The sequence below is a fragment of the Capra hircus genome, chromosome 7 (genome assembly GCF_001704415.2).
Source record: "Capra hircus breed San Clemente chromosome 7, ASM170441v1, whole genome shotgun sequence".
Lineage (NCBI taxonomy): Eukaryota > Metazoa > Chordata > Mammalia > Artiodactyla > Bovidae > Capra > Capra hircus.
The window spans coordinates 17334237-17348138 of NC_030814.1; the positions used below are offsets into that span (position 1 = coordinate 17334237).

General features: G+C 40.5%; 1 protein-coding gene across 2 annotated transcripts in view; it reads left to right on the forward strand.

Moving 5' to 3' along the window:
* Positions 1–13902, forward strand: part of FAM172A (family with sequence similarity 172 member A) — a 409085-nt gene that overhangs the window by 274758 nt on the left and 120425 nt on the right. For both annotated transcript variants that reach the window (XM_018050039.1, XM_018050040.1), the window contains one exon: positions 498–582. In XM_018050039.1, the coding sequence (XP_017905528.1) occupies positions 498–582 (85 nt within the window). The remainder of the gene's footprint in view (positions 1–497; positions 583–13902) is intronic.

Sequence of the window (13902 nt, forward strand, 5' to 3'; positions counted from 1 at the left end):
TTCACTGAACCAAGTTGAAGTAAAAATTAAAAGATTTTATATTTATATGGGCCATTTTGAGGATTAGTTGCAAAATGTATTTCCTCTAGTATTACAGAGACAAAGAATATAGTTTTAAAATAATGCTGTTTTTTACATGTTCAAATTGATATTTATTTTCATTTAAAAACTAAAACTAGACACCCTTTTCAATTTCCTTTAATTAAAATATTAGACTTCTTTTATAAGTATATTGCATCATGGTTCGCAGAAGGTTACATGTCTTCTTAATATCAGGACAGATAATTTGCTAAATTGTAGAAGATAAACTTTTTCCCACAGTCATCTTACTCATGAATAATTACTGACTGTTTACATAAGAGGATTTCTTAAAGTATATAGAGGTAGAGTATAATTATGATGGCTGATTGTATTGGATAGATTAATCTCTACAGCCTAACAAGTTGGTCTTGCCTTAAATTGTGTTTCAACAGAACGTTGTCTCTATTTCATTGCAGAACTGTTGTAATTGGGTCTCTAGCTCAGAACCATTAGACACATCAGTGGAGTCCATGCTGCCTGACTGTCCCCGAGTCTCAGCAGGTATGTCTTTGATGAGAGATGTATAGAATGCTTTTGAGGTGAAAAAATATGCTAATGAAATGTGGTATTCTATTTTGTGAATTAAGCATGTTGTTCTGGCTTGAATCTGAATGAATGATTGGTAACATATGGCATGGGGTGGACCCACTAGCAAAAATGCTTCAAGTGGTTGAAGATGCTTGCCAACAAACTCAGTGGAGAAGGGCAGATACAAACAACTTGAGAGTAATATAGACAGTTGCTGTTGAAGCTTAGGGAGATGGTTGTACAATTAAAACTTATTAAAACAAGGACTGGAGACCCATACAGGATCTCAAGAGTATTTGTCTCTGATTAATTACCAACTCAGTGATCCAGTAGGAAGTCAAGACCATGAGTTCAGAGAAGAGAGATTGCTATGGCCTAGAGTCTACAGACATTTTTCATGTAAAAGCTTTTGGTTGGACTTGTTGTGTTAGATGGGACTTGGATTATAGGAAGACGTGCAGGCTGATACTCTGGACAAAAGAAAACACCAATGAAGGAGGAAGGGCTGGATGAATCAGAAGATGTCCATTTCATGGGGAACTATGAATAGGCAAGACCAGCCTGTCCACTGAAAGAACAGAGGTGGTGGGCTGAGCACCTGAGGAAGCAAGTGGGCTCCAGACAGTTTAATGTTGGTGTTGACTTCCAGCCTGAAAGATTTGTACTTTAGTCCCTCATCTCTAGGTCAGAAGAAAGAGTGACAGTTTTCATTGCTTTCTGGTTTGGGCTTTCACAGTTTTCACGATAAACACAAAGTGAGCAGTAGTGTCTGATTATGATACAGAACAGAAACAGGTTTCCTGGTCATCGGTGCCAGAGAAGGAACAGAAGTTTTGAACATGTTGTTCAGTCGTTAAGTCATGTCCGACTCTTTGCAACCCCATGAACTGCAGCAAACCAGGCTTCCTTGTCCTTCACTGTCTCCCAGAGTTAGCTCCAAATGATGTCCATTGAGTCAATGATGCTGTCTAACCATCTAATCCTCTGCCGCCCTCTTCTCTTGAACATGAACTGCTCCATTTAACAACCATAAGAGATAGCTAATCGCAAAGTACTTAAAGTTGCATACATGTTTATGTATTTGAAGGAAATTTGGAGAACAGTTCAGCTACTAGGGAAAGAACTCTTATGATAACTAAATTTTACCATCATTAATACCTAAACTTGAACTGAGTTTCACTATTATTGTAACTAAACTTTCTAGGTCTATCATTCAGGGTTCAGTCAGAGAAACAGACTAGTAGGAGATATACATGCGACAGGGTGTGTGTGTGTGTGTGTGTGTGTGTGTATGTGCATGTGTGTGTGTGTGCACGTACGCATTGATTACAATATATTCTCTATTATCAGTGGTTATGTTTTGTGAAGTCTCTGAGAACACTGAATCAGTGAATCATTACTCCTCAAGAAAATGCAGGATTAGATTTGGAAGCTTCTGGTCACATTTTCATCAACCAGTCAATGTATATAACTTTGTTTTATGAGTGTTTCTGTTTGAAGATGCCTTATTTAATATATAGTTGACTCACTAACATTGAACTCACAGTCCACGGCACTAACTCATGCCCAAATAGGACTTACTTTCTCCATAAGATACATCACTGTCTTAACACTTCAGCAGATACTTGGACACCATTTCAGAGAAGAAAATCATCAACAAAAACACAGCAGTGTGAAAAACAGGGCACTAAATAGTCTGCAAAAAGGATAATTGTTTACGGCACAAAACTGGATCAAGAATTCAGAGTATGACCTTGTTTGACCTTAGTTAGGGATGTACCTGTTAAGCAACTCAAATTTTTTTATTTTACCACGTTCCACATGTGCACGTCCACAGATAACAAAACACCATGAGTATTGATTACAAATAAATTTTAATAAGTAGGTGAATTCAAAAATACAGAATCCACAAATAATGAGGACAGACTGTAGATAGTAAAGGATGTGTTACAGAGGTTTGACCTAGAACTGGATCAGATCTGGTTGAGCAGTATCTAGAAGAATGTCAACTTTACTTGTGATGCTAGAGCTGTCTACAGAGCAGGCAGTTGTTAAGGGAAGATGTTATATAAAGGGGTGAAGAGCAAGAATGAGCTGGAACCCATAACCATGAGCTGGAGCCCACGAGGATGGACTTCAATCTGTGCCAGTTCTTGGGGCTTCTGTCCTTGGTGGTGTGGGTTCCTGAAGAAGCTGGTGCCCTTTGTCATGAATGCTAACCGCTGCCTTGTGCCACCAAGTGAGCCAGCAGATAAACAGTGTGTGTGAGCTTGAAATGGCTGCTGCTTCACTTTAACCCCCCGAATTTCCAACAGAAGTCTCCCTTTTGTACCAGCCTAAACAGAGAGGTACAGTTTGAAAAGGAATTCTGAGAATCATAGTTCAACCAAGCCAAAGTGCCTCACTGCAGAACCTCCACAGTTCACCCCTTGTCTACTTGGCACTCACATACATCTCCTTAAACCACTCTCCAAAGACATTAAAGTAGTCTTGCTTCCACCTAACATGGTACAACTGTCCTATGTACAACTGAATACACACTAAAAGGGAGGATACAATGCCTCTTTTTTGTCCTTGAATGACATTCATTCTTCTCATCTTCGGTATCCTATAATTTAATAATGAGAGATAAAGCTAATTACTATTGACACGTCTTACATGAGATGATAAAGAATAAGAGAGAAGAAAACAAAAAATATTTCCTATATATATTCATATCAAAATAAGGAGAAAATGCTCATAACCATTACATTCTTCATTTTTTGCAACTGGTCGTGTAGCAGGTATGTATAACTACTTCATTCCATATACTCTTTGCTTTTAGCAAGCACCTCGACTGGTCATGATTCCTTACCCGATGGGATGCCCCGTATCTTCATTCCTGAAGGGTGTGAGCCATTAGCAGTTCTGCAGGAGTTACATTACTGTATTTTTCTGTTGACATTAATCACAGAGAGTATTCAGTATTAACAGGTGTCCTAGAGGATTTCCCTCATCACAGACATACTCCTATTTACTGCTGTTGTATAGCAGCAACTCAGTTTTTCCTTAGTAATCAGGAATAGTCACCCTAGCCAGTCTAGTAGCATTCTCCATTGCTTGTTCATCCAGTGGTATAAGATAGCAGTTTCACTTTCAGTTCAGAGGAGTCATTGTTGTGATACCTTATGGAAGCGTTCCTCCCTATGCAACCTTTAGACCAGCAGAGCCTACAGTCTTGGGAATGGGAAGCAGTAGTTTTGCTAGTAGACACCAAGGGTAATGAGGGGAGAAGAGAAGCCAGCCCCAGTTCTACTCCTTATTCCTAGATATGATATCAGAAACATCACAGGGCCTGTAACTGAGTGTTCAAAGAGTCATCCCACCATTCTCTCCAGCCCACTGCTTAAGGATAATGGGGAACGTGGTAAGACCCGTGACTGTTGGCAAACTTAGGCCCTTTCTCATCCTCTTGCCTGCTCCCCCTGATGGAAGCCAGCTGCCACGTTGTGAGCACTCACGCAGAGGCCCACATGGCATGGAATCCGTGTCTCTGGCCGAGAGCCAGCATGGATCTAAAGTCTGCCAACAGCCACGTGAATGACCCTGGAAGAGGATCCGAGCCTTGAGATGACACCAGCCTCAGCCAGCACTCTCACTGTGGCCTTGTGAGAAACCCAGAGCCAGTCGTCCACCTAAGGCACCCTCAGATCCAGGCCCAGCACACACTGGGACTGATAAATGTGTTTTCATCATAAGCTGTGAATTTGGGGGGTACTTTGTTCCACAGCAGTAGGTAGCACAACAGGCTTAACTTCAACTCTCCTGGTCGTTTAAGCCTAAGTGGAAAGAAAACGCAACTTTTTTTGAGCCTCAAGCTTTGCTTCTCTGACACATTAGGGTTTAAGAGTAACTCTTTCAAAAAAGGCACTCTAAAGCTCTGTAAAGACAATTCACTCCAACCCCTGCTCCTCCACTACCTCATTAGACGGTGCTGAACAGTTTACCAGAGATAGATTTCCTCTTGATCACGCTCATTTGATCTTATACTAAGTCGTCAGCTCTTGTCTGAGCTTATACTTAAGCTTATACTATTCAGCTCTTCTCTGATCAAATTTTTCTTAGAACAGAGCTTGCTGCTTTCCGTAACCTTCTATTTCTTGTGGGTTTTTATTCCAACAAATGTGACTTAAGTCAGAAGGCGATTTCACATGCATTCCGCAGCATTTACAGTTATTGCCCACTTTTTGAAAGCTTCCTTTATGCCTCTTCACTTTTACAAAAGACCTGTGTTAGTACCTGTTTTCAGTAAAAGAAAGAAAGCTAAAGAGGATTTTTGCTTTCGGGAAGAAAGGCAAAAGCAAAAAATAGCTACAGCATTTGTTTTCAGGGAGCCATCACAGAGGCAGCAAGTATCCTGAGCCTCAAGAGTGGGACCACCAAGGTCCTCCCCTGGGAACTACACTCCAGACCCCAGCACCATGTTGCCATAGTTGTGAACCGTGCTTGTGAGCATCTGTGCCTTATCTCGAATTATTTTGAGGCACCCATTAGCAAAATGTGCCCTAAGGTAGTCGCATCTTCACTTTATATCATTTGGACTTATGAAAGTTTTCACGGGAGTTTCCCTACTTTCAGAAAGTTGGAAGCACCTGTATCCATTTATTCCTCAAATTCACTGAGCACTTATGTTCTAGGTACTGCTCTGGAAGCTGGGGACATAGCAGTGTCTCCAGCTATGCAGATAGTATGATGACTATCTCCCCTCACCCCAACCCCAAAAAGGGTTTTTTTAAAAAAACTGTCTCCAGGCCCACTGCTGCTTTTGAACCTGGCATCAACACTGCACGGGTGCCCAGTCGCTCAGTCATGTCTGACACTTTGTGACCTCATGGACTGTAGTCCACCAGGCTCCTCTGTCCATGGGATTCTCCAGACAAGAATACTAGAGGGGGTTGCCATTTCTTCCTCCAGGGATCTTCCCTACCCAGGGACTGAACCCACATCTCCTGCATTGGCAGGCGGATTCCTTACCACTGAGCCGCCAGGGAAGTTCAGTTCAGTCGCTCAGTCGTGTCCGACTCTTTGCGACCCCATGGACCACAGCACGCCAGGCCTCCCCGTCCATCACCAACTCCCGGAGTTTACCCGAACTCGTGTCCATTGAGTTGGTGATGCCATCCAACCATCTCATCCTCTTTAGTACTCCTCTCCTCCTGCCCTCAATCTTGCCCAGCATCAGGGTCTTTTCAAATGAGTCAGTTCTCTGCATCAGGTGGCCAAAGTATTGGAGTTTCAGCTTCAATATCAGTCCTTCCAATGTATACTCAGGACTAATCTCCATTAGGATGGACTGGTTGGATCTCCTTGCAGTCCAAGGGACTCTCAAGAGTTTTCTCATACACCACAGTTCAAAAGCATCAATTCTTCGGCGCTCAGCTTTCTTCACAGTCCGACTCTCACATCCATACGTGACCACTGGAAAAACCATAGCCTTGACTAGCCGGACCTTTGTTGGCAAAGTAAGGTCTCTGCTTTTTAATATGCTGTCTAAGTTGGTCATAACTTTCCTTCCAAGGAGTAAGCGTCTTTTAATTTCATGGCTGCAGTCACCGTCTGCAGTGATTTTGGAGCCCCCCAAAATAAAGTCTGACACTGTTTCCACTGTTACCCCATCTGGGAAGACTAGGCATCAACATTAGGTTGCATCAAATGAGAAGAGTTAGGGTCATACACCCAGCATTTTCTGTACCTGCTTAGAAAAATTGAATGGGTTTCTGTCAAGATCAGCAATTTTAATCAAAGAATCCTTAAAACATGTTGAACATTTTTATGACATGATCAACATTATTATGACATGATAAAGTGGAATTTTAAAGAAGATTAATTTAGTAAGTGAATAAAAGATAGGAGCAAGAAGCCAGCAGCGATAGGCTTGGCAGGATGTGACAGTAAAGCCAGTGTACATGGTTGCCGGCGTGAACTGAAGTGGTGGCAGTGGGAACAGAGGGGATAAGAGAGCGATGATTCGGGAAGAATCTGCACTCCTTGGTGATACACAGGTTGAATATGGGAGCTGTGGGGAGGGGGAAGACAATTATAAGCTCCAATGAAAAGTAACTGGGATAATGAAAATGTCATTACCAGAAGTATTAGGGAGCTTGAGGGAGAAATCAGTTACGGGCAAGAAATGATGAAATTGTCTTCAGTCAGTTCAGTTCAGTCGCTCAGTCGTGTCCGACTCTTTGCGACCCCATGAATCGCAGCACGCCAGGCCTCCCTGTCCATCACTAGCTCCCGGAGTTCACTCAGACTCATGTCCATCAAGTCGGTGATGCCATCCAGCCATCTCATCCTCTGTTGTCCCCTTCTCCTCCCGCCCCCAATCCTTCCCAGCATCAGAGTCTTTCCCAATGAGTCAACTCTTCGCATGAGGTGGCCAAAGTATTGGAGTTTCAGCTTCAACATCAGTCCTTCCAATGAACATCCAGGACTGATCTCCTTTAGAATGGACTGGTTGGATCTCCTTGCAGTCCAAGGGACTCTCAAGAGTCTTCTCCAACACCACAGTTCAAAGGCATCAATTCTTTGGTGCTCAACTTTCTTCACAATCCAACTCTCACATCCATACATGACCACTAGAAAAACCATAGCCTTGATTAGACGGACCTTTCTTTGTTGGCCAAGTAATGTCTCTGCTTTTGAATATGCTATCTAGGTTGGTCATAACTTTCCTTCCAAGGAGTAAGCATCTTTTACTTTCATGGCTGCAGTCACCATCTGCAGTGATTTTGGAGCCCCCCCAAAATAAAGTCTGACACTGTTTCCACTGTTTTCCCGTCTATTTCCCCTGAAGTGATGGGACCAGATGCCATGATCTTCGTTTTCTGAATGTTGAGCATTAGGCCGACTTTTTCACTCTCTTTCACTTATGACCTACTTAATTGAGGTAATGATAGTGGAGGTGATGACGGGAAATTCAAGTAGAAATAGCAAATGTTGTTTAAGCACCTTTGAAACACTTGAAATTCTCTGATTAATAATCCTGTTACTGTACTTTAAAATGGTAAGATTATTTGAATTTTCAATGTGTACTGACCACAAGTTAATGATGGATGTCCAGAATTCAGTGAAGCCTTTTTTTCCCCCCAGATTTCTAACTTATGAAGTTTTATAGCAATATGCTTTTCATCTTTTGGCTAGAAGTTTCACGGTCAAAGCAATGAAATTACCTGTAAAAATACATACTCTTCTAATATTATATTTTTTCCTTTATTACTAAATATGTTTCTCTTTACCCAAAAAGTAGATTTAATGCTCATAATAGCTCCACTTTATGAATGTTGTTTACCTATGCATATATATTTTAAAAACAGGTACAGTAAAATTTTTTAATTGTACTTAAAATATCACTGATAATTATTTTCAGTACAGTCATATTATTTTTATTTTCCTTTGGAAAGCAAATGTGCTTGACAGGTCTGCACTTAAGAATTGGTAGTAGTATATCCTATACTTAAAATGAAGTCTAACTTTTCAGTTATTATAACATACAGTGAATGGTGGATGTTTGAGGGATCTTGAATATGTGCCAAGTGGCTGGTTCCCTCACTTTTTTTTATTAATAGTATTTCTTACTAGTAAAAGTGAGCCCATTGGAAACATTGTCATTCAAAGAAACAAATAGTTTATAGGATATATTTTATTGTATAGCCCACATTTTGGTTGTTTACGTTTGTTATAAAATGACAGCAGCAAATATCTGCCTTAATTATCATGTGTAAATATTATGAAATGTTGCAATGACAATTTTTTAATACCTGCAAGGATAGTTTAAGTTCTTCAAGAGGAAGGTACTGTGAAAATGTAATATAGCTATATATTTTCATTAGTCACTTTAGAATTCAAGGTTGTCATTTATTTAAAAACAATTGATTATTTTATTCCTGTAGGAATGGAAAAAGCATTTGCAGGAATATTCTCCCTTCCATTTTCCTGTCTCCATTCTTATTTTTGAACAAAAACTTAGTTATTCATGTTTTTCTGTGTTCTCTGTGATATTGATAAGGGTCACGAAACCATAGTCACAGAAAGATAGACAATATAATGAAGCAATCAAAAGGAAGACTAATAGTCAAAAAGACGAATATTCAGTAGAACACAGAAATCAGGAAAGAAAGCGAAAAGAAGCTAGGGTAGCAGGACAAGGTGAAATTAGAAATGATCTTATATGGTGTGTTGCTTGCCAAAAATAACTGATATAATTTTTGACTGTGCACGAGGAGACATTCTTCCAGGTGAAAGGAAAGCAAAGCAGAAATATTTGAAAGCAGACAAGGTTTCAGAGCACAATATCTCCTGACTTCTTACATGTCTAGATACAGCTTGCTTCAGCTGGCCCAAGACTGACGGCCACTCTGCCAGGCGGTTCTAACTGGACCTCAGCGTAAGAAAATCCTGCTGCCCAAGCCGGCATACTTTGAGCTCTCTGAGTGTGCTCCCCTCCTGCCTCTGTGGGTACCTGCTTTCTGTTCCCCACGCATTCATTCATCAAGAGTTCACCACGGACCAAGCATTGCTCCAGGTGCCAGGGACACAGCAGTGAATTACAGTAGATAACAGTCCTGACAGGGAGCTTATATTCTAGTAGGGAAGACAAGCAGTAATAAAAGGATGAACAAAGAGAGTGTATGTATTAGAGGGCTTCCCAGGGGGCGCAATGGTAGAATCTGCCTGCCAGCGCAGGAGACACAGGTTCCATCCCTGGGTCGGGAAGATCCCCTGGAGAAGAGAATGACAACCCACTCCAGTATTTTTGCGTGGAGAATTCCACTGACAGAGGAGCCTGCCGGGCTGCAGTCCATGGGGTCACGAAGCGTTGGACACAGCTGAGTGACTGAGCACACACACATATGTTAGATGGTGGTCATTGGCAGGAGGAAGAGAAAGCAAGGCGAAAAGACCTGCGGTGTTTGTGCGTGGAGGGGAAGATCTGAATTGTTAGGAAGGCGGCCAGGGATGGCCTCTTTGAGAAGACGACACTTCTAGGACGTTCCTCCCAGTCCGGACCTTCTACCATTCCTCACTGATAAAGACAGTGCATGTTTTCCTGTCTATTTAATAACCTTAGAAGTCCTTTTCCTAGACTTTGGGATATCTACTTAACTAATGAAGTCATTGAAATCATTGCTCGTGTACCCTCACGCAGTCTCTTGTTCTGAGTTCTTGAAAACCCGACCTGCTCATCAGGTCCCTTTACCAGTCCTCTAAGGTTTATGGTAACCAAAAAGCACAGTTATCAGAAAGTTATTAAAGTCATTCAGCTCTTCCTTAAGCAGTGCATACAGAAAGGTGTAACATCTGTATGGCATTCTGGGGGTTGACAGACAGGGGTCACCCTCCTGACTGACCTCACCCCTGAAAGGTGAAAGGATCAGTATCTCCATGTACCTGTGAGTCTCTTGGGCCAGGCACACAGAATGGAAAGCTTTTACCACCTGCCATTAAGGAAATTCCTTAACCCAGATGCGTTAAAACTGTACGGTCTAGATAGATGTCTGATTCTTGTCCATATGTTCCCTCCGCAAACTTGTATCCATCTCATTTGTTCTCACCCTTGTCATGGCTTGAGATAGCCTTTATTTATTATTTCAGCTTACTTAGAACAGTAGATATAAACGTAGGTACCTCAAAATTTAGAAAGGTAACAGTATAAATGGTAAAAAAGGAAGAAGAAGTAAAGGGTGAGGGGGAAAGAACCATAGTGGATGTCTTAAGAAATTAGAATTAAACTTGAAGACTTACTGTATTTAGATGATCCTGTCTTAGTCTAGATGTAGAAGTAGTTAGTAGTAGTAGTTTGTCGCTCAGTCATGTCCGACTCTTTGCAACCCCGTGGGCTGTAGCCCACCACGCTCCTCCCTCCATGGGATTCTTCAGGCAAGAGTACTGGAGTGGGGTGCCATTGCCTTCTCTAGGGGATCTTCCCAACCCAGGGATCGAACCCGGGTCTCCCACATTGCAGGCAGACGCTTTAACCTCTGAGCCACCAGGGAAGCCTGGATGTAGAAGGAGACCATTAAATAACATGTTACCTGTCAAACCCCACTTCCCTACGGAACAGGACGTGGAAAATTAGCAATTTCTAGGTGAATTTGAATAATAGAAAACCTGCTAATGAAACCCCAATTTTTCTTTGCTTAGATGATCCAGACTGTTTACACTGACTAAAATTACTGAATATTTGCCGAAAATACGTGTTGAAGAAATGACACTAAGGAGTTCTGTCTTTTCTTTGTTAGTGACTAATCACTTCCTTCTAAAGATAGCAATGAAAAGTCAACCGTAATTGCTTCTAGAATGTGCTATCATTCCGAATGTGTAGATGCACTGAGTTGTCTAATATGTTTTTAGACATAGCTCAAAGTAAGTAGGTTTTTGAAAAATCTATACTTTGTCTTGTAAACTGCCTTTAAAATTCAAGGCATACATATGATACTGTTCCACTTTTGGCTACTTTTACTGCTCAAGAATTCTAGCACGCTGCTTCCTTCCACTCAAAAGATATACATTCTAATTCTTTAAGTGATGTTTTCATTAACTAAATGGCACTTTTCAGGCAGTTTTTGTTCTTCACTGTGGAATTTGCCTTATAGCAGTTATTCATCGGTTGCTTTCCTTATTCATTGTTCTATGCTACCTTGTAATTAGTAGTTAATATTAGGGATGAGTGTTCTAAAAGTTGACCCTAGAAATTCTTGTGTTTTCAGTGAATCATTCATTGTAATTAGCTGAAATCTGGAGCTTTGGGAAAATAACTGATCAGTGAATCATTTAAAATAATCTAAATAAATGTATAAATACATATATGCACACTTAATCAGGTCCAGTATTATCCGGTTATTTTGGCTTTTTCACTTTTCAAATAATCACAGTGAATATAAGTAGTCTCACTCCAGAAATCTCACTTAAAAAAAAAAAATTAAAAATAGCCACCATGTTTTTTTTACAGCTTTCTGAACCAATTTGTGAAAAATCCATCAAAGGATCTGGCAGTAAAGGTGACAACTCTCCTTTTACTGAGCTAACTTTTCCCTTAAAAGATAAAATGATTTTTAAGTAATTATTTTGGAATTCTTGTGGATAAATAGCCAAATAATATGAATTTATATCTGTACTTGAAAATTGTGTAAGCTGTGAGCTAATCTGTGGGAGAGAGTATGTTTACAGTCCCCGCAACGGTGCCTCATGGGTCTCAGTGCTGTGTCCCCTAGTTGTTGGAAAAGTAAGCTGGGCCCAGTGACGCCTAAGACGGAGATCTTCGTCCTCTCACTGTGTGTTAGGCGCTGGCGTCCCCTGCGTGGCTGTCTGTGTTTCTCTCGTCCCCTTTCTCTCCTCTGCTCTGCCCTCTGTCTGCCCACCGCTCTGCATGGCCGCCCTGGGTCTGCATTCCACCTCTGACTCTCCGTCTGTCATCTCCCTTAGTCTCTACGTGCGGCTCTTACAGTTTTTGTCTTCTGGGTCTCCCTGGCTTCAGTCTCCCCCACCCAGAGACCCTTTGTCCTCAGCCCGTGGAATCGCATCTCGCCCAGCCCACCATCCCTGCCTGCCCCTTCCTGACCTGAGTGTTTTTCCCAGGTCCACTGCCCTTCGCCTTCTCTTTGACCTGCCATGTGATAAATCCCGCCCATCGCCACCTTCCTGCCTGCCTGCTCTGTCTTGTCACAGACAGACATCAAGTCGCCAGCAATAAATCTGTCTACTGGCAGAAATACCCCCCACCCAAGCATACCCCTTCAGAGATACTACATTGCTTTCTAGTAGTGGTTCAGAACTTCAAGATTAAATGTTCTCTGTTACTGAAAAGAAAATTCAAAGTGAACGTTAGGCACCAGACATAGGTCAAAAAAACCCTACGATGTTCTATGTTATCAGCACTTTAAATCAGGGCTATATTTTTTTGTTTCATCATAGTTCTTAAACTGTAGTCCTTCTTTAAGGGAAAATAGTCCTATTTAACGAAAAACCTTTGAAAGATAATTTGATCAGTGACTCCAGATTTAGGTATTAACACTGATTTAACTGATATATAATGTCTAAATATTCTTTGAGAATTGGTTCTAGTATTTCCATCCTTATTATCTCTATCGTAATGTCCCCTTCAACCATACATATTTTACCCCAAATATTTAATATGTTCTACCAATTGAGACATCATGTACCAGCTAGTTTATGCATGTTTTGAATAATCTTACGGTGCAACCCTTGACAAAATTCAGTTGTTTTACATGATTTCTCGACTTCTAAAGTATTACAGAAGTTACTTGTTTAAAATTGGAGTAAATAAACATATACTTCATTTTAACTTTGTTTACCGCGATGATCTTTAAAAATGAGACTTGTGTAAGAGATGATAAATTGAAATTTTTTAATAACCTTCTAAAATCAATAGTGGCTTAGAGATTCTTTTGTTTTAGCTAGTTTCAGACATTTTAAAAGAGCAAAGTGAATTTTTTATTTTAAATAAATGCCCTTCAAAGATATTTAGAGTCTGAATGGAACCACACCTTTCCTGCTTACTTTCTAGAAGAAAAGTAATTAAATTTAACATAAGACATTGTTAATTTAAGGCCATAGTTACAAATGGTTAAACAGATGTGGGAAAGCTATTTGTGGAACTACATGAAGTGTGGGTTGAATTTTATAATAAAAAGTATAGTTTTCCATAACCATTGTACTTTAGATTTTTATAGCACTTCTCTTTTGAAGTATTAATCCCTCAGCATTATTTGGTTTTGCTTTTCTTCAGAAATAATATCAAGCATACAACATCAACACAGGCAACAAAACTTAAGTTTTAGAAAACCCCCAATTAATTTGTTATTGATTTAATTATTTCCCCCTAAAATTAGAGCCTAATTCCATGTCTTACTTCAAGTATGAGTTATTTTTGCTTCTCTTGGGGTAAGAAATTAACTATAAATATTCATTCCTTAATTCTGCAAAGATTTTTTGAGCACTCTAAAGATCTCAGTGTATGACTCTTGCCCCTCGAAGAACTCATAGTCTCCTGGAAAAAAAAAAAAGCCTTTTGCTCACTGCAGGGATTCTTTTTGTTCCTAATCACAGGTTGATTGTGGAAATAGGTGGAGAGGAAGGTTAAGGACTTAGGAACTCCTTCAGGAACCCAAGAGTAAATCTTAGTTCACTGACACCCCCCTTTTTTAAAAATGGTAAGCCCACTACTATCTAAGACCTACAGCATCTTTTCTAAGTGTCTAACTTTCTTCCCTGCTACTATGAGACCCTGACATT